At 40.7% G+C, this 26,147-nt stretch overlaps 1 protein-coding gene across 2 annotated transcripts; it reads left to right on the top strand.

Moving 5' to 3' along the window:
* Window positions 1-691: 691 nt before the first annotated feature.
* Window positions 692-4,586, top strand: LOC115705436 (serine/threonine-protein kinase ppk15). 2 transcript variants are annotated; one of them, XM_030632772.2, is made up of 7 exons: window positions 692-1,179; window positions 1,651-2,533; window positions 2,715-2,994; window positions 3,131-3,238; window positions 3,392-3,670; window positions 3,776-3,919; window positions 4,113-4,586. In XM_030632772.2, exons 1-7 carry the CDS (start codon window positions 891-893, stop codon window positions 4,299-4,301), a joined length of 2,172 nt encoding a protein of 723 aa, XP_030488632.2. In that variant the 5' UTR covers window positions 692-890; the 3' UTR covers window positions 4,302-4,586. The 2 variants fall into 2 exon arrangements, with proteins under 2 accessions (XP_030488632.2, XP_060959645.1); XM_061103662.1 differs by lacking the exon at window positions 692-1,179 and having other exon boundaries at window positions 2,346-2,533; window positions 2,687-2,994.
* Window positions 4,587-26,147: the final 21,561 nt, after the last annotated feature.

Genomic DNA, 26,147 nt, shown 5'->3' with positions numbered 1-26,147 from the left:
ATTTTAAATTAATTATATAGCGATTGATTGGCCACGAAGTTGTCCCATGTGCAAATGAAAATTGATAATGCGAAAAAGATAAGGAAAAATCATATCAACTAATAATAATGTCACGAAACACACCCTTAAAAATTCATTATATTACATTAAAAGAAGAAAAAAAATAAAGACAAGTGGTGCACACCCCGTATTTATTACATAAAAATTGAATATTTATTGCATTATTAATTATCTATATATTTATTCTTCTAATTATCAAGTCATGCTAAATTATTAGTATTAATTAACATATGATTATTCATTTTATTTCAAGTGGAATTAAACTTTATAATAGTACAACAACATGTGTTTATATGAGTTACTAGGTTAGAATAGAAGAACACGGGCCGCATAGAATGCTCTTCTTGTTTTATTTAAGAAAAAAAAAAAAGAAATGAAATGAACGGCCAGGATCGTACTACACAATATAATCTGACAACTGTCAATTTATCTAAATCGAGATTGAATAAACTTACTTAGAAAGACATGGTCCCACAAATCAAGTAAATCAACAACTAATTAAAAAAATTAAAGTAATTATTTTTTTTATTTTACAAAAGTGGGACCATAATCCACGTGTACGTATGCAATAGAACGGTAAAAGGGTCCCACCATAGCCAAAACCCCTAAAAACCCCAAACCAAAGACCTCTCACTTTTCAAAGTTGGTAAGACACGACCACCTTCTCTTCTTTTAGCTTCTGTATCACACAGTAGAGAGAGATAGAGATAAAGAGGCCTAAAGAAGCATGCAAGCCTTGAACCATGGCATATTCTTCACTCTCCCTCTTCTTCCAACTTCTCTTCTAGTCTCCAACCCAACTCTTCTTTCTCCCTGTTGTTCTGATATCCATGGCGGTCTCCGATGTCGACTCAGTGTTGAAGTTCTTAAGGAGAAACGGGTTTTCAGAGGCCGAGTCCGCTCTCAAAGAGGATATCGTCGAAAAGGGCGATCTGGGTTCCTCTGATTATGAGAAGTTTTTGTTTCCTATGGTGCCACCTCCGCCGCCTGTTAGAATTCCGGCGACACACCGGCGATCTGATGCTTCTCGTGGAGATGGCTGCTCGAGATCGAGCTCTGTTTCTTCGGACGATGAATTTGTGAGCTTGGGTTCTTCTACTTCGGATATTTGTTCTTCAGGTAATTCAATTTTTTAAAATTCATATTGGTCTGTGTTTTTCTCTATTGAATCTGTTTCTATTTAAGCCAAGAAAATGCATACTCTGAACTGTAGGAGTTCGTATATTTTTATGTTTTATCCAAAATTAATCATCGTTATATACAAACACGACCCTTTTGATTATAGATCTAATCTATGTTAATCTTAGTTGAATAGAGGTGGAAAAAAATTATAATTTTGACAATATTTGACGCATGATTCAAAGACTGTATTTTTTTTCCAATTGAAGTAAAAAGCTCTATACCTTTATACCAATACCCTTTTAGATATTTATAGAAGTCTGATGAAGTTCGAATTTCTCTCTTCAGATCAGAACAAAAACTGAAAAAAGTGCTTTCCTAATGATATCTCAATCTATGGCTAGCTTTTTTTTGTTGTTTTTGTTTAGTTGGACGCACATTCGAGCAAGTTATTCCTTTCCACTTTTGCAGAATTCACTAATCCGTATGGGATCCGATCAGCGAGCCCGGAGAATTCGAAATCCTCATCCGATGATGAATTATCTCAATTTGGCACAGCACGAGATTACCATGATTTTGATATGCAAAATGATCTGTTTTGGTATAACGAGAAAGATGATGGCAACTTCATGACTCCCTCTTTCGAAGGCCCGGACTTCTTTGGTTGTCCTAGTGAGGATAAGTTCATAATGACTTCAGACATGGATAGGCAGTGGGAGAACCCATTGGATCTGAATAATCATTCTAAAGAATTTCTATCAGATATAAGTTTATGCCATTCTAGTATTGCTACAACTAAAAATGAAAGTGAGGAAGTTCTTATAGATTGTTATCATTTAAACGAAAGTAAAAAGCATGAAGCGGGCATCGAGGGAGATACTAATGTTTGTGAAAATCATGATTGTGACCTACCCTTTTGCAATAGAGATATAAAAGGCAGAGAGTTTTATGGTGAAATTCCTACAAAGAATGTGTATCTAAGTACAGAACAAGCTGCTGAGGATAGTTTTGATGTGAAGGTTTTTGAGAATATTACTCAACCGGATATTGACTATGCTCGATGTAAGGCAACCGAAATGAGTATTGACTACGCTGCTAAAATGGAATCCACTAATTTTTCGGCTGAAGATTTTGATGGTGATCCTGATTTACATGTCAAAGTTGCAAATAAAGATTTCATGTTCAATGGAATTAACAAGTACGAAGTGGGGAATTTTGAAATGGATGAGGAGGATAATGAGCTTAAAGCTGCAACGAGCTGTGAGGATGTTGCTGCTGATGAGATTTTGATGTGCAACACCAATGAGGATGAATATGAAGTATTTGACCTTAGAATCATACACAGAAAGAACAGGTTTGTTGATTCTCTTCTTGTTAAAGTTTGGGTTTTGAATTACTGGTGAAGATGCGAAGATACTTTCAGAATTATTGGAAGCTATTGCCAATTTTATATGTGCTGGTATCCTAGGTTTGTAACTTGTGTATTTACACGTTGGTGTGTTTTCAGTTGTGCTTACGTGTTGTGCCATCTACAGGACCGGATTTGAAGAAAACAAGGAACTGCCTATTGTGCTAAATGCCGTTATTGCTGGCAGATATTATGTAACTGAATACCTTGGTTCGGCTGCTTTCAGCAGAGTTGTCCAAGCACATGACCTTCATACAGGTGTTGATGTTTGCTTGAAGATCATTAAAAACGACAAAGATTTTTTTGATCAGAGTTTAGATGAAATTAAACTTCTGAAGTTTGTCAACAAGAATGACCCTGCTGATGAACGCCATATCTTACGACTTTATGACTACTTCTACCATCAAGTAGGTCTCTTAGATAAATTAACACCTAAATTTGGTTATCTCTTTTCATTAGGAGATAATGACATCTATATATACCTGTATAAGTTACAAAATCAATCACCATGTTAATGCTTTCTGCCTGAAAAACAATTCATAGGAGCATCTCTTCATCGTTTGTGAACTTCTTCGAGCAAACTTGTATGAGTTTCAGAAATTCAATCAAGAATCTGGTGAAGAGGCTTACTTTACATCACGAAGATTGCAGGTTTGCTTTATTACATTTAGTACTTGTAATTTTTGTAATATATGGTATTTACCACTTACACATAGTGCTTTCAAGAGTAGTACACTATCTGTTAGAACAATTTGTTAGAACTAATACAGCTAACATAAAACTTTATGATGTATTTTTCTTCAGGCCATAACCCGGCAATGTTTAGAGGCTTTAGATTTCTTGCATGATTTGGGAATAATTCACTGTGATCTAAAACCTGAGAATATTCTTATCAAGAGTTACAAGAGATGTGAAATAAAGGTCATTGATCTTGGAAGTAGTTGCTTCCAGACAGACAATTTGTGCCTGTATGTACAATCTCGCTCCTACAGAGCTCCTGAAGTAATCCTGGGCCTTCCTTACAATAACAAGATTGACTTGTGGTCCCTCGGCTGTATCTTGGCTGAGCTATGTTCCGGGGAAGTATGTCTTTGTTTTCCTTATCACTTTAAAACCTTTTTTATTTGTCAATTCATGAAATTGAAAATGATTTATCAGTAACCTCTGAATTCTGATTATGACAAGCAGGTACTGTTTCCAAACGATGGAGTTGTCATGATCCTTGCACGCATGATTGGGATGCTTGGTCCTATCGATCTAGAAATGTTGGAGATGGGGCGAGAATCGAACAAGTACTTCTCAGAAGAATTTGATCTCTATTACATAAACGAGGTTGAAATCCCACATCCCTTCTGTCTAATCAATAACAAACAAACTATTTGTTAACTATAATAAAGATCAGAAAAAAGAAAACATAAAGTTCTTGTTAAACTCTTTTCGAATAAAAAAGATGGAGACTATATGAAGTAGACTAAGTTTTTCCTTCATAAACTTACCATGGTGTATTGTTATGTTTTATCTTCAGGAGACAGACCAATTAGAGTACATAATTCCTGAGGAGTCCTCCTTGGAGCATCACCTTCGAGTAACCGATTCTGGGCTAATGGACTTCATCAGAAGCTTACTAGAAATTAATCCAGAGAGGCGTCCAACAGCAAAAGAGGCACTCCAACATCCATGGCTTTCCCACATATACCTGCCCAGTTCATGTTGATTTTTCAAATAATGGGTCTGGTTGATGTGCTGATTTATCTCATCCCGGGCCTAGTTGATTCTTATTCACATTGGAGTCCGTACTAGAAATAAAAGGAGTGCATATTTCCACTTGCAATTTTGGTCTTGTATACAGTTTTTCATTCTAAGTTGGTCTTCTTTTCATATTCAATAAAATGTTTTTTTTTTTCCTGTACAAAATTTGCATCATCGAATTCAATTAAGTTCATACGCTTTATAAACACTGACCAATAAAAAAGTAATACCAAATTGGGGTTTTTTATTATTTTAGTACATTGATAACTGTTGAAAAAATTAACGTCTGTTATTACAGAATGATTTAGTATAATGCCTTATATACATTTCAATGCTAAATTGCCATTTTCCAAAATTTAACTTTAATTGGTTATTTAGCAGTGATTCTCCGGCTGTTCATCAGTTTCATATGGACACAGATAAATAATGTTGTTGCTGCTAAAGTTATTCAGTAGACGAATCACACTGAAGAATAAATTAATGAAAAGGTGGGGTAAACAGAAGGCCAAAAACACTAAATACAGCAATTACCAATTACTAAATCTTATCATGGCTTAACCTAGGCTTTAATAATGGGATAAAAATTATATTTGATGTGATTACATAAAAAAAAAAATTGAGTGTGTTTTGTCTAATATTGCTTATATGTAAGTAATTTTTGGAGTTTATGTTACATGAAAGTGGTTTTCGTGTGTAATGCTTGTTGCATGTTAAATTTATCACGAGAGTAGAAAATTTTATATGTAATTGAGATTTATATATATGAGAAGACTATAAATTACCTTAGTAAACTTGTTATTGCATAGAAGTTGATCATAGGAAGATAATCATATTAGGCCATAATCAATAGAAATAATTGAAATCGAAGCCCTAGTTTATATTAACTGTTAATTTTCTTTATTTATTTGCTTCTTACTAGTTTTCTTATTTTAATTTTCTTTCTTAATTTTTATTCAACCAAATAGAAGTAAAAATTTAATTTTAAAGTACTTAACTTCAATCCCTGTAGAATCAACCTCACTCTTTGTGAATTTATTACTTGTTAATGATACGTACACTTGCGTGTGCAAAAATACCACAACAGAATTCTCAGAGAAACTCCTTGAAAATGGCCCAGGTTGATAAAGTATCAACATACGCGCTGGGCCCAGCACCAGGTCAACCTAGGCACTAGGTCCTAGTTCTGACCCCCGGATGACTTTGTTTATTTCCCGAAAGCACTCAAATCTTAATTGTTGATGAGAACAGAGAAAATGCCAACTTTATTATCCCAAAGTTTGCACATATGACATGGCACTTACACGTGGCATAAACTAGCTAGTCTTTACTATAATAAGGGACCTTTGGGTAGGAATGTGCCTGGAAGATCCCATGTGAGGGCAGGGCCCATGAACTATGGTTTGCCTTCCTTAGTGATTTGCACGGTATTATCTCACGATCAATACAACTAAAAAGGGAGTTAAACCTTTATAATTGATGGGTGTTCTTATTTATTTATTTATTATTTTTAACTCCTTATTGGTGATTAACCAGTGATTATTTGACTCTGAGTCAGTTGGCTATTTTTTTCAATCAACAGACTTCATTTGAATTGCTGATGGAAGTGGCCCAATTCAAAGGGAAAAAGATCCTTATGCCCCGGAGGAAACTCAACGCCCTAGGGACTTTGGGCGAAATTCGTGCCTAGTAGGCCCAACCGTTTCCCAAATAAGGCCACCTCCCATTTGACTGAATGATGAAAAAATCCTCCCTGAAAGGGCATATGGTGGAACCAACCAGATCTAAGACCTTCCCAGGGATGGAGGAAGGGGGAAGATATCCCACCCAGGCAAGGCCAAAGTAGATCTCACAGTGGAGAATCTTACCCCAACGAGGATGGTGCCACTAACCACCCTATTGATGAGCTCAATAACTAGAGAACTCATTATAATACTGAGTGCAATAACGACGTTCCTCCCTAGAATGCTCAAACACATTCTGACCCCAAGGCCAAGGGATTCTGTGTTTGATAGGATGGGCCCCCGAGTAGTAGAAGATCTTTGGACTAACTTAAATCGAAGAAGAAATAATCAGGACAAATACGTCTCGACCCAAAAAAAATCCACCAAGGGCACAGGATAGGCCAACTTATGCCTAACCGTACGACCAACTTCCTATCTACCCAAGAGAAGAGTTGGCTGGACAAAGGACAACTAGACTTGATCCTGTAGTGCAAGCATAGTTGGATGAACTCAAGAGCCTTGTACAAGGCCTGTCCTCCCTAAAGATTTCAAACTTGGAACTTGACAGGGCTCAAATATTACCTTTCTCTCTGCGCATTAACGTGTTACCCTTACCAACCAAGTTTAAGATGCCAACTTTGAAAATGTATACTGGGAAAGAGGATCCTTTGGCCCATATCAAATACTTTGAGATCTTGATGGATCTATAAAGGGTGATAGATGATGTTCGTTGCAGGATTTTTCCAACAAGATTGTCTAACACCGCACATCAATGGTATTTTAAGCTATCCCTAAGAAAATTTGATCCCTTGGATGGTTTCACTGTTGAGTTTTACACTTAGTTCTCGTCCTCCAAACAGATAACTTCCCAATTAGAGGACTTGGTTGAAATAAAGTAAGGGTCGGGAAAACCTTTGAAAGACTATATCCAAAGATTCATGACTGAGGCCATAAAGGTCAAAGGCTTGACGGAAGAAAGGTGGTATACAACCATACTAGGAGATATCCTACCCCTAAGTGCCCATTAGAGGACATTAGGAAAAGATCAACAAATAATATGCGAGAGTTTTTAGATCGGGCTGAAGGTTTTATAAAACTTGAAGAAGCTGCCCGACAAGTGTAAATTGGCGGGCACAAAACAACCTGTCCCAGTAACACACCTACAACAGTTGGACCAGTAATACTGCCCAGCCCCAAACTAACAACAGTAATGGAAGGAAACAAAACAATAATAGTTCTGACCAAGGAAATGGCAAGAAGGGAAAGTTTAATAATCTCCTTTCACAGCAGCACCCTCGGGAAAGGAGGAGAAGTTCACATACTTCTCCATCTTGATAGACACCCCCGATGCCATACACATGTCATTGTTCCGTACAAGAAGCCCCCTTCGATGAGAAAAGACATTAGTAAGAGGGATCCAACCAAGTTTTGCCGATTTCACAAAGATTTTGGCCATTACACTAATGAGTGTAGGAACTTGAAGGAAGAGATCGAGTTCTTGATAAGAAGGAACAATCCCCATGTAAGCCGGTATGTCCAAGCTGACCAAAACCAAGAATAGGTCCAACAAAACAATGACCTTTTGCCTCCACCAATTACTGGACATTTATAGGTCATCATCGGAGGACCCCACATTTCTGGGGATTCAAATAACAGATATGCTGGAACTCTTTGACACAAGAAAGGAAACAAAGTCCTAACTATAGAGGAAAGAAATTTGAAATAGCCAAAGATAAAAGAGCCCACCATCACCTTTGTTGAAGAAGATGCTGCTCATGTCAGGTTTCCTCATAATGACCCTCTAGTCATAAGCACACAAATAAAGAATATGATGGTAGCACGCTGCATGGTGAATGATAGGGCCTCCTCCAACATCATCTTCAAGACTGTGTACGAAAAGATGGGACTTCATCTGAAAGACCTGACACCCTGTACACAACACATGTACGAGTTCTTAGGCCGAGGATTACAAGATTCACAATATAATTGCGCGCCTACTCTACCCTCTTCGTCACTTTACTTCAATTAGTTTCTGAAACTGTTGTAATTTAAAACCTGTTGTTGCTACGATTTCATGGCAAAAAAAAATATTTGCCTACGTATTTGGGTGAGTTCAGAGCAGTTATTACTAATTGTGGGTGATTTGAGATCCATTTCCTATATTCTCATTCAAAACTAGAGGTCTTGATTTTTACTTGTTGTATTTGTAATTAGTTTTAGTTTTTTTTCTTACTAAATCTGAAAATCATAGTGTATTTCTTTTTTTGATGTTGCTATTGTTGTTGTTTTTTCTCTGATTTGAAAGTTAATTTCTTACTATTTATTGAATGAATTAGATCTATTGAACTTTGTTGACCGAGGTTTTCGGCAACCAATAAAATGTTATAAGATTAGAGAACTGTAAGAAATTAAGAGAAGGATTTTTACGTGGTTGGGGCGTTAATGAGCCTTAGTCCACGAGTCTGTGTATTTATCAATGTATTAAATACAGAGAATGTTCTTGGTGAGTATTTACTCTTCTTGCACTTATGCAACCCAAGATTTTCCGACCCCATTTAATGAGCTTTGAGGGGGTATTTATAGTGTTTTTGGTGGGGTAGTTCCCAGGATTATTGTACATGTGTATCTGTAAAATCCATAAAGATGGGTATTCCCAATGAATATACCATGAGTAATGCATGGTCAATTCCCTAGGTGTTGTAGGGCTTTTATGTGGAATGTCCTTATTGTCTTTTGACTGATGTGACTCTTCACAGTGTAGCCGTCAATAGACTTAAATGATCATTACTTCGCAGCTGCAGATTGGGGGTTGTGCCGTCAGACTTTATTGCATGTAGCAGTCCCAACACGTTTCCTCCCATGCGGCATTAAATGCGAATTGACTGCTCAGGGGAAGCCTGACACCTCGCGGAGATGCTTTAATATTACTTGGGCTTCCGGGAGCATATGTGGCTCCGTATGCCTTCTCCGGGAGGCATGTCTCGGATGCTGCCTTATTACATAAAGACTTAGCGAATAATTCAAGTATTAAGATGTTTGATCCACATGTCCTTGTCCGGTTGGTCCACGTATATTGGGCAAAATCAGGGGCAACATTTACCCCCCAAGCCTTGTTTATTTGAAGAAGAAGACATGGCTTGTTCAAGTGCCTCCGGTTGACTCCTCGGTTTCCTGGCACGAGCTTTGAGCGCGTGAAGGTGCATTTAATGATCGCCCTTAATGCAGCAATTCACTTTTTGCAGACGTCGATTCGTTTTATGCCCATTGATTGATACGGCGCATTAATGGTGTCAGACGGATACTCAAACGTTTCCACCGCCTTAATTACGAACCAATCCAACCGTTGATTCTTGGGAATTCGAATCGTGCGCCTCCCCAGCCGTTCGATTGGTAGGTGATAGCGCTTGTTCCTCATGCACTTTGGCCTATAAAAGCCACCACCTTTCCTTCATTTGGTTACTTTCCATTTCTTGCCAACTTTGTTCGAGTTTTCCAGAGAGAAAAAATCCTCAGACCAAGAAAAAAAAAACCTTCGAACACTTTCCAAATTTCCCTGCTAACCTTCATTCACCACTGTGAGTCTGTATTTCTTTGTTCGACCAACATCAAACCCCCAGTTCTAACACTTCATTGTAAGTATCTCACATCCCTCACTTTATTGTTTGTGTTTATGGCATGCTTTACTAACTGTTTGTTTTCCTGGGTTTGGTATTTGAAGTTTCTAGAATGTATTCTTTGAGTTTTTACTTAGTACGTCTAGACTTCCCTTTTCTGGGTTAGGGTTACTCTTGTCACGCACTGTTGTTATATTTTGTAAAGGACCATACACTCTTCGTGCAATGGCCTTCAAGGGCATAGAGAAGACTTCGTTTTTCTCGATTTTCGGTCCTTCTTTCTTTTTCTTTCATGCGCGATGTCACCATCTGTGAGATCTTTGCACCCGACTTTTGTCCAGGAAATCCTTCTAAGGCTTTCTTGTTGACAGATGTCCGGAGGGGGCCTCTTTCCAACGGTTAGGGGACCCCCATTCCCTTTTTTGATTTAGGGTTTGGTATGGGGCCTAATTGCTGGAATTTTAACTCTTTTTTTCAGAATTAAAAATGTCTGCATCTGGCTCAAAATCTTCCAAGAAGGGGGGTAAGCGTCTGGCTTCCCTAAAGGACGTCATGATGGGTCCCGTTGCCTAAGAGGGGTACAAACCTCGGGCTACGGGATGGGAGGCGGTCTAGCTTCACTCCACTCTAACTTGCCCTCACCAGTTGGAGAACATCGTGGAGGTGGCTGGAATTAAGCCCTCGACATCCGGGACGTATCACCAGCCGCCCCGAGATGCGGAGACGCCCAACCATAATTACGGCGGCTTCGGGGCTTGGAGCCAGACGCACCTGATGACCGGGGCCATGCTTCCTCTTCAAGACTATTTTAATAATTTTCTCGTATTTGTCTGCCTTGCGCCATACCAACTGATTTCCCAAGCTTACCGACTGCTTTCAGGCTTGTTTATTTTTTACTCCGCCCGGGGATGGGGCTCTCCCAGTCCGGCGGAGATTTTGTATTTTTATGAACTTGTTTCCGTCCCCAAAAATGGGGACAAACTTAAAGACGGTTTTTATGGTTTCCGGGCCCACCCTTCAAATGATGGGGTCGTCCCTTACAATCGGCAAACTCATGTCAAGGAGTATCGCCATCGCTTCTTCTTCTCCTCCGGGTTCCGAGCTGTGGAGCATCCGGAGCTTCTCACGGAGTGGGTCTGGATTCCTCCCTACGAGCGGACCGTGCCTACTGAGATAATTTTTCGGTGGGCCTAGGTCTTTGCGACTTACGACCGGGCGGATCTCGACGTCGGGGGCTTAGTCACGACGGAGAACTGCCGGAAGGCCAAGCTGATCCTGCCGCACAAGTCGGTGGAGGACTCTAACCTTTCTAAGGTTATCTGTCCGAATGTGAGGGTGCCTGCTGCGGAGAAGACCTTCCGGGATGAGCTTATTGCCACCGCGGAGAAGAAGTACCAGGAATATCTCTACCGGAAGGCCCAGGAGAAGGCGTATTCCAAGGCCCAGGCGGCTTCCGGGAGGCCCCTTCGCATTGGGAGCCCGGTCGAGAGGAGAAGCCAGGCGATTGCTGGGAGGTCCCTTCGCATTGGGAGCCCGGCGGAGAGGAGGGCTCCCAGGCCAAAGCCTTTAGTTCAGGTACCGAACACAGGGGCTCCTGATGCCAGTACTTCTGGTTCCGGTAAGTCTCCTTTAGCAGTACATTACGTTCCTTCTGTTAGCGAATATGCCAGCCTTAGGCCTGTAGGGTTCGATGAACGTCTCCTTAGGTTTAGGATGCCCTTGACCCGGTGGGGAGACCATATGAAGGATTATTATTTTTCTAACTTAGGACATTTCCTAGGTCGGTCCCGGATGGGTTCTGGACCTCCGGAGCCCGTTCCCTTGGACCTTTCGGCCTATCTTTCTTCTAGCTGGTTCCGGCCTTCGGACAGCTACCTCGGGGATGATGCAGCCAGCATTAAGATTTGGAACTTTGCTAGGGCCGAATTAGAGAGTCAGGGTAGGACTAGCTTGATTGCTTTATTTGAGTGTTTACTGTTTTCACAGATATTCTAACACTTGACTCTTTTCTTTTGTTGTAGCAGCTAACTCCATGGAAACCATTTTGGCCGCACTTGCCGGAGCTCACACTCCTGACGCTCCCCTTCCTTTAACTTCTTCCCAAGTGGCCACTCCCTTGAAAGCTTCTTCCAGTGCCCTTCCAGACACTATTGATTTAGTGGATGAGGAGGAGGCGCTTCTGGAGGAAGCTGAAGAAGGTCAAGAAGAGCAATGGGCTCTTCCTGAGGAAGTTGAAGAAAGTGAAGAAGAATAAGAAGTTGCTCTGATTCGCAAGCGCAAGGGCAAGATGATAGCCGAGGAGGTGCCCAAACGGCAGCGGAGAGCTGACACTCCAGCCCCTGGCCCTGATTCCGGGATCCCTTCCGAGGCGGAGGAATACACAGTGCCTCCCAACATAGTGCTGACTCCGATTCCTAGAGATGAGGCTAGGCAGGAGCTCCGGATAGCCAAACACAACTACGCCATGGACGAGTACTCCCGGGGGCATGCTGACGTGGAGGCTTTGAGGAGGGTTTTGCGAGTTGAAATGCAAAATACCCTTAACGATCAGAACTATCAAAATCCGTGGGATCTAAACTTGGACCCCCCGTCGGATTGGTTCAATCGTTTCCTCGGGCCCACCTTGGCTCCCTTTGCCACGGAGATGACCGGCAAGTTTATGTCTCAACTCACCCGGTGTGCGCCCAAGCAGTTCGCTGCTTGTGCATCCTTGAACTCCACCTTCTAAGTCCAGGATCTCAGCCACTCCCTGACTGTGGTAAGTATTTCGTAGTTTACTTTTTTCCTCATTATTTTTTCTTAAGGACTTTACTCACTCTTGCATCCTTTCCCAGCTTGCTGCCGAGGCCGGCCACCTTTCCAAGAACATAATTAACCATGGCTTCGTCTTGTCCGAATTTGGGGGCATGGACGAAGTCATGAAGATTCTTCAGGATCTGACTGCTGAAAGGCAGACGTACTAGGAGGATGCTGAGCGCCGGGAGGCCCTTGCCAAGGCTAAGTTTGAGGAAAAGGCCAGGCGGAGGGAGGCACAAGCGGAGGCGATGATCCGGGATGAGGCCCTTCGGAGGGATAGGCTGGAGGCCAAGCACCAGGAGGAGCTGAGGGCGGAGGGCGAGGCTACTGCCAAGGCCAAGCGTGAGCTTCGGGAGGCTAGGGAAGCCTTAGATGAAATGGCTGCCAAGGTGAAGTCCCTAGAGGAAGTTCACCAGGCGGACTTGGAGTCTAGGGCCAACTTGGCCGTGGAGCTGAAGGAGCTCAAGGACTTCAAAGACCAAGCCTTGAGGAAGACTACGAAAGATGAGCTCCTTTCTCCTGTCTCTTGCAGCCGGTGCGTCAAGCGTTTCGACGATGGCATCTACATGGCCTGGTCTACAAATGGCCAGAACATCAAGCTCGACTTCTACCCCAAACCCGCGGAGATGATTGCTAAATTTTGGGAGAAGAAGAAGAAACTTGACGCCATGCTGGAGGCGCGCATTGGTCCTCGCCTTCCTCCGCGAATTGACTAGGCCGTTGTGAATTTGACCCAGATATTTCTTATCTCTCTTTTTTTTTTTTATTTACAGCCAATTCTCTTACATTTAAGAAAATTTTATTTATATAGCTATTTTTATTTAAGGGAAAACAATAGTTAAGGCCTGTCCCGGGCCCTTTGTATATATTTACAATTATTTTTTGACCTACCCTTAGGGCTAGGATTTATATATATATATATATGATCTTTTTGATGCACATATTTTTCTTTTGGACCTGCCCTTTGGGTCAGGATGTTTATATATGCTTTTCTCTTTTTTGTGCATACTCTTTTTTTTTTTTACCTGCCCTTTGGGTCAGGATGTTTTACTTGGCCTGTTTTTTGTCTGTCCGTGTGTTATACCTTAGTACCCCCCCTGAGTGGCATAGAAACTTTGTTTTTAAGGCACTCAGTTTTATTTAACATACGGAGGCTGTATACACTTAGACGGTACAAACTCTTTAAACAAAGCCTAAGTTACATTTTTGGACTATTGGTAATATTTTCTGAGGTGATCGGCGTTCCAGGCCCTTGGCACAATAGTTCCGTCCATCCTTTTTAGCTTATAAGTGCCTGAACCGATTTCGTCCTCGATTTCATATGGTCCTTCCCAATTTGGCCCAAGTACCCCCACTCCGGGTTCTTGGGTGGCTGGGAAGACTCTTCTTAAGACCATATCCCCAATAGCAAATTTTCTGTTTTTAACTTTGGAGTTAAAATATTTGGTCACCTTCTTTTGATAAGCTGCCATTTGTATTTGAGACTCATCCCGGAGCTCTTCAACTTGATCCAGAGCTTCTTGAAGTAAAGCTTGATTTGTAGCTGGATCGTAAGTCGTTCTCTTGTGGGACGGGAATAACGTTTCTACCGGGACCATTGCTTCACAACCGTACGCCATTGAAAAAGGCGAGTGGCCGGTCGTGGTTCTGGGGGTCGTCCAGTAGGCCCATAACACTCTTGGCAACTTTTCGGGCCAGTTGTTTTTGCAGGCCAGCAGCTTTTTCTTTAGGGTAACCTTTAGGATTTTATTGACTGCTTCTGCTTGTCCGTTTGTTTGCGGCCTTGCCACCGCGGAGAAGCTTTTTACTACTTCGTGTTGGTTGCAGAAGTCAGTAAATTCTTCGCAATCAAATTGCTTTCCATTGTCAGAGACTATTTTGTGAGACAAGCCATATCGACACACTATGTTTTTGATAACAAAGTCTAGTGCTTTTTTAGCAGTTATAGTCTTCATGCGCTCAGCCTCCGTCCATTTGGTGAAGTAGTCTATTGCTACTATTGCATACTTTACTCCTCCCTTTCCTGTTGGCAGGGACCCAATAAGATCTATTCCCCAAACCGCGAAGGGCCAGGGACTAGTCATTAGGGTAATTTCATTGGAATGAGCTCTCGGTATGTTCGCGAACCTTTGGCACGAATCACACTTTTGGACGTAGTCTATACAATCTCTTTTCATTGTTGGCCAGAAGTATCCCTGTCTCAATATTTTCTTTGAGAGACTGGGTCCTCCTGTATGATCTCCACAGAACCCTTCGTGGACCTCTAGCATGATTTGTCTAGCTTCAGGGTCCGATACACACCTTAAATAAGGCATGCTGAGTCCTCTTTGGTAGAGAATTTGATCCATCATTACATAACGATGAGCCTGATACTGAACCTTTCGAGATAGTGCCCTTTCTTGGGGCAACTCACCTTTCGTTATGTATTCTATGATGGGGACCATCCAGCTAGGTTCTTGCCCAACCGTTATTATGGCCTCTTTTACTTTGATGCTTGGCTCTGCCAAGCGTTCCACTGGTACTACCCCCAGCCCTTCGATTTCACTATCTAAAGCTAACTTAGCCAGACAGTCCACGTGAGAGTTCTTTTCCCGGGAGATTCTTTCTACTTTGTAGTCCGTGAACTCGTGGAGCAGCTCCCGGACTATTGTTACATACGCGGCCATTCGCTCGCCACGTGTTTGGTACTCTCCCAATATTTAATTTACGACCAGCTGGGAGTCGCTGTAGACTTCTACTCTTTTGGCCCCTACGGCCTTCGCTAGTCTCAGCCCTGCTATAAAGGCTTCATATTCGGCCTCATTATTTGAAGTTGAGAAGTCGAACCGTAGGGCTGCCTGGAGTCGAAGTCCGGTCGGGGATATCATTGCCACCCCCGCTCCGGATCCATTTTCATTAGAGGCTCTGTCCACAAACACTCTCCATGTGGGGATCGATGGTGTTGGCGCATTCGCGGTCGCCTCGGCCTCATTGCATTCGATGATGAAGTCTGCCAAGGCTTGGCCTCTTATGGAGATGCGAGAAACGTAGTGTAAGTCGAACTGACTTAACTCCATTGCTCATTTGAGGAGCCTTCTGGATGCTTCTGGTTTTTGGAGGACTTGCCGGAGTGGGTGGTTGGTCAGTACCTTGATCGGGTGCGCTTTGAAATACGGCCTTAATTTTCTTGAGGCCATCAGGAGGCAGAAAACCAGTTTTTCGATGATGGGGTACCGCGTCTCCGCTCTTATCATGCGCTTGCTAACATTGTACACGGGATGTTGAGTTTTCTCTTCTTCCCGGACTAGGGCAGCGCTGACCGCATGCTCGGAGACGGCCAAATATAAGAATAGGTCCTCTCCGAGAACGGGTTTTGATAGGATAGGAGGCTTGGCCATATGCTCTTTCAACTTTTTGAATGCCTCCTCGCACTCGTCCGACCATTCAAACTTTTGACACTTCTTCAATATGTTGAAGAAGGAGATGCACTTATCTATAGACCGGGAGATGAAACGGCTCAGGGCAGCAACCTTCCCGATCAGGCTCTGCACGTCTTTATGCTTCTTGGGGGACGACATGCTCAGGAGAGCTTCGATTTTTTCTAGGTTTGCCTCAATCCCCCTCTGGCTGACGATGAAGCCCAGGAACATTCCTGATTTGACCCCGAAGGTGCATTTCTTTGGGTTGAGCTTCATGCCGTATCTCCGGATTACCTCAAAACACTCTTCTAAGTCGTCCGCATGGCTATTGCATGCTTTAGACTTGAGGAGCATATCGTCCACGTATACCTCCATGTTTCGCCCCAGGAGGCCTTTGAACATATAGTTGACCATTCTTTGGTAGGTCGCTCCGGCGTTCTTTAGTCCGAAGGGCATGACCAGGTAGCAGTATACCCCCTTATCAGTCCTGAAGCTAGTGCACTCTTGGTCCGCCGTGTGCATCTTTATTTGGTTATACCCAGCGTAGGCGTCCATGAAGGATAGTAATTTGAATTCGAAAATGGCATCTACCATCTGGTCGATCCTGGGCAGCGGGAAGCAGTTCTTCGGACAAGCTTTGTTTAGATTGGTGAAATCTATACAAACTCGCCAAGTCCCGTTCAGCTTGGGCACCAGGACTGGATTGGCTAGCCATTCCGGATAGTATACGTCGCGGATCATGCTGTTCGTCACTTTTGTTGGACTGGTGGCATGTCCGGGTTGACGTTGAGGACGTGGGTGATGTCATGGGGACTTATGCCGGTCATGTCCTCTTGGCGCCATGCAAAAATGTCGATGGCGCCCTTCAGTGTTTTTATTATTTTTTCTTTTTCCTCCGGATCTAGGCATTTTCCCAACCGGAGTACTTTGGTGGAGTCGAGGTCGCACACTGATATTTCCTCGACATCCTCCATCGGTTCCACAATTTTTCGGACCCCACTCGGGGATCCAACTCATCTTCTTCAGCCATTTCTGGCTCGATGGTTTCCCGGACCATCAGTACAGGCAAGTGGGTTACAACATTGTAACATTGTCTTGCCTCCCCCTGATTTCCTCTTACCGTCCCTATTCCAGCTTCTTGGGTAGGGAACTTTAAGCACAGGTGCCGAATGGATGTGACTGCGCCAAAATCTACCAGGGCCGGTCTGCCGAGGATCGCGTTATAAGCGGTCGGGCAGTCCACCACCACAAAAGTGCAGTATTTGAACGTGCTTTGGGGGGTGTCCGGGCACAAAGTGACGGGAAGCCTCACTTTTCCCATTGGGATAAGTGTCGTTCTGTTAAACCCTGTAAGTTAGGAACCGCTGGGTGAGAGGTCTCGGTCCGTCAGGCCTATTACAGTGAAGGCCTCCTTGAAGAGTAGATTCACGGAACTTCCGTTGTCAATCAAGACTCTGGCCACCACTTTATTGGCGATGGGGGTCTCGATCACCAACGAATCATGGTGAGGGAAGTGCACCGTCTTGGCGTCTTCTTCCGTGAACGTGATGGGTTGATCCATCAGCCGGGGCCTTTGAGCTGGGAGTTGAGTAACCTCCCAGACCTCATTGTGTTTTACGGCCCCCGCGTACCGCTTCAGTTCTTTGCGGGTGGTTCCTCCAATATGGGGTCCTCCCGAGATCATGGCCACTCTCCCATTGGGTCTGAGTGGCAGACCGGGGATGTTCTGGGCATCCCCGGCAGGAGCAACTGGAGTCAATACTCCTGCTGCACCCCCTGGTGCTCCCTGCGGCAAAACCCCTGTCGCCTGACCTGGATTGAGGTGAGGCAGCCGATTCTTGATCCACTCATAGAGGTGGCCCAATCGGATCAAGTTTTCAATCTCATCCTTGAGATTTTTGCATTCATTGGTGTTGTGTCCAATGTCGTTGTGGTACTCGCATCTTTTGTTGGGGTCCCTCCGGGAGCTATCCTTGTACAAGGGAGGCGGTCTCCGGTAGTGCGTATTTTGCCTAGTAGCAAAGTATACACGCTCTTGGGAGTCCGTCAGCTCCGTGTATTGGGTGTATTGGGGAGTGTACCCCCTCTTTTGGAGTTTTTCCTCCGTCCTGGTGCTGCCTTTGGAGGATCGTTTACTCCTCGAGCCCTGGGAAGGACCCGCCAAGTTAGCGATTGGAGCGGAGTGCGAGGGAGCTGGTCCATTTATCCCTTAGGGATTTCCAAAATGGGATGATGCGGGGGCCAAGGCCTGGCCCTGACTGTACTCGGGAGTAGCAGAGAACTGTATGCCGCTCATTGGTGGAGCCGCGGTCGGGACAATACCCGAGGGCGGTGCTCCGGGCATGTACCCTGCTATCCCGGTGGGATAGTATCCTCCATAGGCCACTATTTGGGCCTCTTCAAGGTTGATATACTTTTGGACTCTCTTCTGGAAGTCCTGAAGGCTTGCAGCTCCTTCCTGTTGTAGTTCATTCCAGAAGAGAGTCCCTGTACGGATGCCTGCCTGGAAAAGGGCAAGTTGTTGTCCATCATCAACTTTCTTGGTCCTCGAGGCTTCCTCTCGGAACCTCTTTATGTAGTTTTTCAAGGTCTCTGTGGGCAATTGCTTGATGTTAGTCAAGGCACTTACCTCCAGGTTGACCTTTCTTGCGGCGACAAACTGTCTCCGGAAGTTGGTCTGCAACTTGCTCCAACAGCCCACGGATCCTGGTTCCAGCTTCTTGAATCATTCCTCCGCGGACCCGCTTAGAGTAAGCGGGAAGCACAGACATTTCGCGTCATTGCTGACTCTCATGACCGTCATGACACGGTTGAACCGCGACAAGTGGTCGCTTGGATCGGAGTTCCCGGTATAAGCTGCCATTTCGGGCATCTTAAAGTTCTTGGGGAGCTCTGCTTCCAGGATGTGCTTAGCACATGGCTCCCAGTCCTCACAGTCTGAGTCAGAGTCGTCCCCTTTTTGTCTCCGGGAGACTCGGGCGATATCATTTCTGAGTATGGCGAGTTCCGCCATGATTCCTTCATTTAACGTTCCCGTGGAGACTGCGGGCCCGTATTTCTTTTGGTCAAGGTGATCCCGGAGGTCACCTTGATTCCCATTGATTTGATTTCTCAAATCAACGGAAGGACATCTCTGTCCTCTTCTTCCTCTACCTCCGGGCTCCTGGTGCACGGAAACGCTTTTTCGGTCCTCTCGATCCTGAGGGCCAAGACTCCCTTTTTGGAGCTTGCCCCTCTGTGGACCTTTCCCTTTCGGGAAATCTGAGCAGACCTTTCGCGGATCCTGCGCCTTTTTCTTTCTCCCAGGGGTAGAGGTAGGGTTTTTCTTTTGGTTCCCTTCAGCGAGATACCTTGTGGGGCTAGGTTCCATAGACTTTTGCTGTTGGGTGCTAGGCGAGGATTCCTCTGGTTCCTTGCCAAGTCCAGCAGTCATTGCCTTGGGATGCACGTGGATGCCAGCTGCCTCCATGGCTTTCTGCATGGCTAGCATTACCTCTTGCATTTTTTGGTTTTGTGCTTTTTGGGCTTCGATCTCAGCTTCGTGATCGATAGCTTTTTGCCTTAAAAGCACCAGTTCTGAGTAGCTACCTTCATCGTAGGCATACTCATCGAGGTTTCCCTCATAGTCATCATCAGGAATTCCTTCTTCTTCCTCGGAGCCCTCAGCTGCTCTTGATGCTACGTCTTCCTCATTTGGATCTTGAGCATCCTCTAGAGGGCGAGGTTGACGAGTGCTTCTAGTCTCCACCATTTTTGTAATGTAAAGTGTATTTGCAGAAGCTTTCTTCAGCTCTCAATGAAAGCACCAAAATGTTGACCGAAGTTTTCGGCAACCAATAAAATGTTATAAGATTAGAGAACTGTAAGAAATTAAGAGAAGGATTTTTAGGTCGTTGGGGCGTTAATGAACCTTAGTCCACGAGTCTGTGTATTTATGAATGTATTAAATATAGAGAATGTTCTTGGTGAGTATTTACTCTTATTGCACTTATGCAACCCAAAATTTTCCGACCCCATTTAATGAGCTTTGAGGGGGTATTTATAGTGTTTTTGGTGGGGTAGTTCACAGGATTATTGTACATGTGTGTTTGTAAAATCCATAAAGATGGGTATTCCCAATGAATATACCATGAGTAATGCATGGTCAAATCCCTAGGTGCTGTAGGGCTTTTATGTGGAATGTCCTTATTGTCTTTTGACTGATGTGACTCTTCACAGTGTAGCCGTCAATAGACTTAAATGATCATTACTTCGCAGCTGCAGATTGGGGGTTGTGCCGTCAGACTTTATTGCATGTAGCAGTCCCAACACGTTTCCTCCCATGCGGCATTAAATGCAAATTGACTGCTCAGGGGAAGCCTGACACCTCGCGGAGATGCTTTAATATTACTTGGGCTTCCGGGAGCATATGGGGCTCCGTATGCCTTCTCCGGGAGGCATGTCCCGGATGCTGCCTTATTACATAAAGACTTAGCGAATAATTCAAGTATTAAGATGTTTGATCCACGTGTCCCTGTCCGGTTGATCCACGTATATTGGGCAAAATCAGGGGCAACAAACTTCGATTATGAATTTCTCATAGTCTTAAAAACTGTGTGGTACTTAATGTTGATTAATTTAATTATATATAACTAAGCATATTTGAGCTGAAGACATTTAATGATATTTATACTTTTGGGGAGAGGTTTTTGTGATAAAGATCACAATCAACAGAGAGTGTTTATCGATGATCAAAGACCCAATTAAATGTACACTCATACTTTGAAAATTTATGAGTCAATTTTAACCAAAATAAGTATGAATCTCAACCATTCGTTGGTGGAGACTATTATGTTACATTCAAGTAGTGATGATATATTCAAAATTATTTATATATAAATGATAATATATATGATAATTTTTCTTATCTTTCTAAACTTTGAGAAAAAAAATTATGCTTTATCCTAATGGATTCAGAGAAGGCAAAATAATCATGTTATTTAAGTATACCTATTTTAGAATTAGTTATCTTAAGTAATTTGATTATGTCTTTAATTGTTAGTTTTGTTTTTTATTTTTGAAAGGTTGGTTTGATAATTTTCTGTAACAGATTTTTGTAAGTAGTTTTAAATTTAATTGTTTTACGTAACTAGTTTATTTGTGTTATATTTTTAATTAGTTGCTCGGTGTAATTGGTTTCTCTAGCTCTGGTGACCGATCCAATCCCTCGTACAACCGCTACTAGCTTCGACGAAGCTATTTCTACCATTGACAGACAAGACACACCACAATCGAGGTTCTCATTCACAAGATCAAAATGACTTCTTCAGACTGCAACGACCATGGGAGATCTTCAAAAAAGCTGCTCCAAACTTGTTTTCTGTCATTGCCGGGGAGTAAGTCAATGTGTTGACCGATCGGTTTATAAAGCCAAGGTGCAATACAATAGTTTTTAGTTTACAAATAGAATAAAAAGCATTTTTGGTGCTTGTTGGTTGACTGTGTTGTTCTCATCATTGATTCCACCACTGGTAGTTTTGAAGCTGGTATCTAAAACTATAAGGATGGACAGACCCGTGAGCATGCCCTTCTTGCTTTCACCCTTGGTTTTAGGCAGATGATATGTTGTTGTAATAAGGTGATAAAATTAATTCAATTCAACTCTATTTACATTTGCCTTTTGTGGGTTATTTGGCAAAGCGATAAATTTTTTTTTCTTTTCTTTTTTTGAGAAGATTGGTTTTTCTTTTAGAGAGTCCTTTAGTTAAAAGTTGCATGAATTGATTGATTCAGTGGAGCTGGTGAAGTGTGTTCTGCAGGGACTAAAACCAACTAAAATAGATACTTGTAAAGTGAGTGACATCATTAAATCTGTGAACGGGCAAAATGTATCTAGTGGCAGTGACTTTTATAGAGTTCTAAACCAATGTAAAGTGGGCGATAAGATAAATTTTTATTGTGCTAACTCATATTAATCTAATTATCTTCTTATAATGATAGTTCTAGAACAAAGTTGGAAATTTTTTAAGAGAATTCAATTATAACTCCAAAAGTTTTTGAGTGCATAATATTTTTTTCATTTTAAGATATTTATTTTAACTGATTAACTAGTTGATTGAGCAAGTTAAATTGTCAAAGTATATCATGAGTATGGTGAACTGTAAAACAATAATTAATTTTTAAAACTTATACATATTTGCTTATACCTGTATGCTTGTGTCTTTGGTGACTTATTTATTTGAAAAATGAGTCAGCCTTATGCTTAAAAATTATTTAGATTTAAAATGTGCTTTTTAAACTATGATTTTTCATAGGGATGAAACTAGTTTCACCGAGTTCACAGCTTTGATACTAGTTTCACATGTTTTGAGAGTTCTGTAATGGGGTTGTTCTATTTTATGATGTTATTGCATATTTTTTTTTTATTTATTTTAAGTTACTTTTTTATTATTTTATTTCTAAGTTCAAAAATTACACTTATTTTTTGTTTTCAGATTATTGGTACGCATTGTGTGTTATTTTATTTATATTTGTGATCAGTATTTTATTTTTGTATTTTTGGGGGTGTATTTTTCTTTTTATTTGGTTGTCTAATGAAACTGATTTCTCTTAACTTTATCATCTAACATTTATATTTTCTTATAATTTTTTACCGGGTCGAAACTGGTTTCACAGGATTTAAGTGTTCTGTAATGGGGTTGCTCCATTTTATGGTGTTATTATATATTTTTAGTTTATATAAAACTAATTTTACTATTATATGATATATAAACAAAAATTTTTGTTTTATTTTATATAACTAGTTTCTGACACAAATATTATTTTCATAACTAGTTTTTTTAAGTAACTAGTTTTCATAACTGATTTTTTTTTGTTTATAATTGAGTTTTAAGTTTTAGATTTTTTATTTGTTATTTTAGGAAATTAAGTTTTATCAGTTAGTTTTTATTTTGGTTGTTTTATAAATTGGTTTCTCTGCTTCCATTGTTTTTATTTTTTGTTATTCTTTTAAGGTTTTTATTGCGTTTTGTCTCTTTAATTTTCTTTGCTTCCTTTTTTTTTCTTTGGTTTTAGTTTCTAATTCTCTTTTATATTTGCTCCATATTGTATGCTTAAATTAGCTCTGATTTTTGAGCAAGTAAATAAAAAATTAAATGTCAAAATAGAAAATAAAGTTAGGAGTTTAGTTATTAGGTATTGATATAAAATTTATATGTTCGAAACTGGTTTTTAAATTTAGTATCGTTTTTAAAAGTTTCGTTATTAAGCATTGTGTATTTTTCAATATGTTGTTGATAAAATTAATTTTTTTTTTTTGCCTCTTTTAATGAAGCAATTGGTTTCTTTTAATATTGATGAAATTAGTTTTTAAAGTTAGTATCGTTTTTAGATTATAATTTTTTTTATTATCTTGTCGATGAAACTATTTTGTTTGCTTCTTTTAATGAGATTATTAGTTTTATTTTTTTTATTATTGATGAAACTAGTTTTTAAAGTTTGTATCATTTTTAAATTATGTTTTTTTAGTATGATGTTAATGAAATTAGTTTTTTACTGCTTTTAATAAAATAATTAATTTCTTCTAATATATAGAATTAATTAATTTATTAATTTATTACCTTAATAAAATTATTTAAATATTACATCACTGTCTAAAAAAACAAAAAAAGAAAACAAATAGCCTCTAAAGTTGAGATCTTTTTATTTTTATTTAAGTGTTATTTTTCAAAAAAGAAAAAGAAATGCAATTTTAAAATATTTATGGCATTCCTCTTTATATAAAATAATTTTTTTCATATTTTTAAGTTTTTTTTTAAGAAATATCATATTTAAGTTTATATGCGCTATCTATATATCAAAACTTATTTTTTTTTTTTTAGTTTTAGCAGCTAGTATCGTTTTTAAATTGAGTAATTCATGAATCTTCTTCTCTTCTCGTTCTCTCTCTCATTGCCTACCCGCCGCCCCCTTCTTCTTCTTCTTCTTCTTCTTTTTCTTCTTCTTCTTCATGCCGCAAATTGAGAGAGTGAGAGATTGAATCAGAATCAACACCCCCTGACTTCTCATTCACCATCGCCAAAATCGCTGAAGCTCATATAAGCAACGCAAAGGGCTTCGAATACACTCGCCTCTCCGCCATTGATACCCAAACACTCGTCACCACAAAGTACATCGAAGTTATAGCCAAGTCCTCCGCCTCCATTGCTGCCGCCTCAAACCGCTCCCAATCCAACATTTTTGACATCGCCAACGCCCTCCATGACCTCGAATTCCACTGTGGCTTCTCAGGTGCCTCCAATCTCCACCGAACCAACTACTGCCTTTTAACCTCGGCCCTTCTCGCCGAGCTATCACATTTCGTCGATTCCAACGTCGAAAGCCCGTTCTTCGAATCCATTCCATGCTCCGCACATTCCGAATTGGCTGCTGCAGCTTCCCGAGTTTTCCAAATGCGACTCCGTTTCGAGCAGTCATCATACGAACGGGGAGGAAATGTGGGAGAATTGTACAGGTGGAAGCGGAATGGGTATGGGGGTTTTGATTGGAAATGGGGATTTGGGAGTGAGGAAATCGGATTTGGGATTAAGAACGAAAAGAAGAAGAAGAAGAAGAAGGAGGAGGAGGGGCAGCGGGTAGGCAATGAGAGAGAGAGAGAATTAGGAATTAGGGTTTTTTTTAATTATTTTTTTTTTTATTTTTAAAGAAAAAGTTTTTTTTTTTGAATGTTAACAGAATTTAGGTTTAGGAGGTTTTACAATCAAAATTTTAGAATTAGGGTTAGTTACAAAAAACCTAGCCACTTAGAGAAGTTATGCTGCAAATATTTTAAAAATAAATAAAATTATAATTATAAAAAATAAAATATTTAAGAAAATAAAAATATTATTTGTTTTGAAATAATTTTTTATAATTTTTAAATAAAATAATATTACGTGTACTAATATAAACGTACCGCGTGTACCAGAGTATACACATAACGAGCCTATTATGTTAGCAGCTAACTATAAAAAAAAATATATGACACTTGTTATAAATAGTATTAATTATGTGGATGTCCAAATCTTTTATTTATTACCATTAATGTAATCAACATTCCATTTTTCTTAGTTTCCCTTTCTCTTAGTTTCTTAATATTTGACTCTTGTATGTGTATAAATAGGAGCTCACCTATTGGAATAAATCACTCAGAAAATTCTCATCTCTTCTCTATTTTCTTTCTCTAAATTATAATATTACATAATACTAATATTTCATAACACGTTATCAGCACGAGCCTCTAACCAAGTTTTATCCATGGCAAACCTTGCAAAACTTGATTTTGTGGCACTTGATATTTCTGGAAAAAACTATTTGTCATGGATTCTTGATGCTGAAATCCATTTAGATGCTATGGGTCTTGGAGACACCATCAAAGATCAAAATACTGAAACAAAACAAAATAAGGCCAAGGCTATGATTTTCCTTCGCCATCATCTCCATGAGGGGTTAAAATCTGAATATTTAACCGTAAAAGATCCTCTTGTGCTTTGGCAAAATTTGAAAGAAAGATATGACCATCAAAAAACTGTCATATTGCCAAAGGCTAAGAATGATTGGTTGCACCTGAGGTTGCAAGATTTTAAATCAGTAAGTGATTATAACTCTGCAATGTTTAATATCACTTCTAAATTAATGTTGTGTGGAGAAAAAGTTACTGACTATGAAATGTTAGAAAAAACATATACTACTTTTCATGCCTCTAATGTGCTCCCGCAAGAAGAATATAGAGAGCGAAATTTTAAAAAATATTCGAATTGATTTCATGTCTTCTAGTACTGAAGCGGAATAATGAACTTTTGATGAAAAATCATGAATCTCGCCCAACTGGGTCTGCTCCATTCCCTGAAGTGAATGCTACAATTGCTGACAATCATAATCATAGTCGTAGTCGTGATCATAATCGAAGTAATAGACGTGGTCGTGACCATAATCAAAGTCGCGGTCGTGGTCGCGATCGCGGTCGAAGCAATGTTTGGCATCGTAATGGTCAAAATAAAAATTCATATACTCCAATGAAAAGCACAACTACTGAGAACAAGGGAAAAGGTCCTCAAAATAATAATCATAGAAATTCTGAAAATTTATGTTCCAGATGTGGAATAAAAGGACACTGGGCACGTGCTTGTCGTACGGCAAAACACCTTGCTGATCTTTATCAAGCATCTGTGAAAGGAAAGGAGAAAATAGAAGCAAATTTTGCCCATCAAGATGATGGTTTTCTCAAAGAGCCTTTGGATATTACGCACTTAGATGTTGCAGATTT

Source organism: Cannabis sativa, chromosome 1, assembly GCF_029168945.1.
Source record: "Cannabis sativa cultivar Pink pepper isolate KNU-18-1 chromosome 1, ASM2916894v1, whole genome shotgun sequence".
Lineage (NCBI taxonomy): Eukaryota > Viridiplantae > Streptophyta > Magnoliopsida > Rosales > Cannabaceae > Cannabis > Cannabis sativa.
This window is presented reverse-complemented; position numbering and strand designations above follow the sequence as displayed.

Bases quoted from the DNA above. Each gene is read 5' to 3' on its own strand.
- LOC115705436 (XM_030632772.2), top strand. From the start codon at position 891: ATGGCGGTCTCCGATGTCGACTCAGTGTTGAAGTTCTTAAGGAGAAAC. The intron at 2,534-2,714 runs GTTTGTTGATTC...TGCCATCTACAG, and splicing joins ATCATACACAGAAAGAACAG to GACCGGATTTGAAGAAAACA. The intron at 3,239-3,391 runs GTTTGCTTTATT...ATTTTTCTTCAG, and splicing joins TTACATCACGAAGATTGCAG to GCCATAACCCGGCAATGTTT.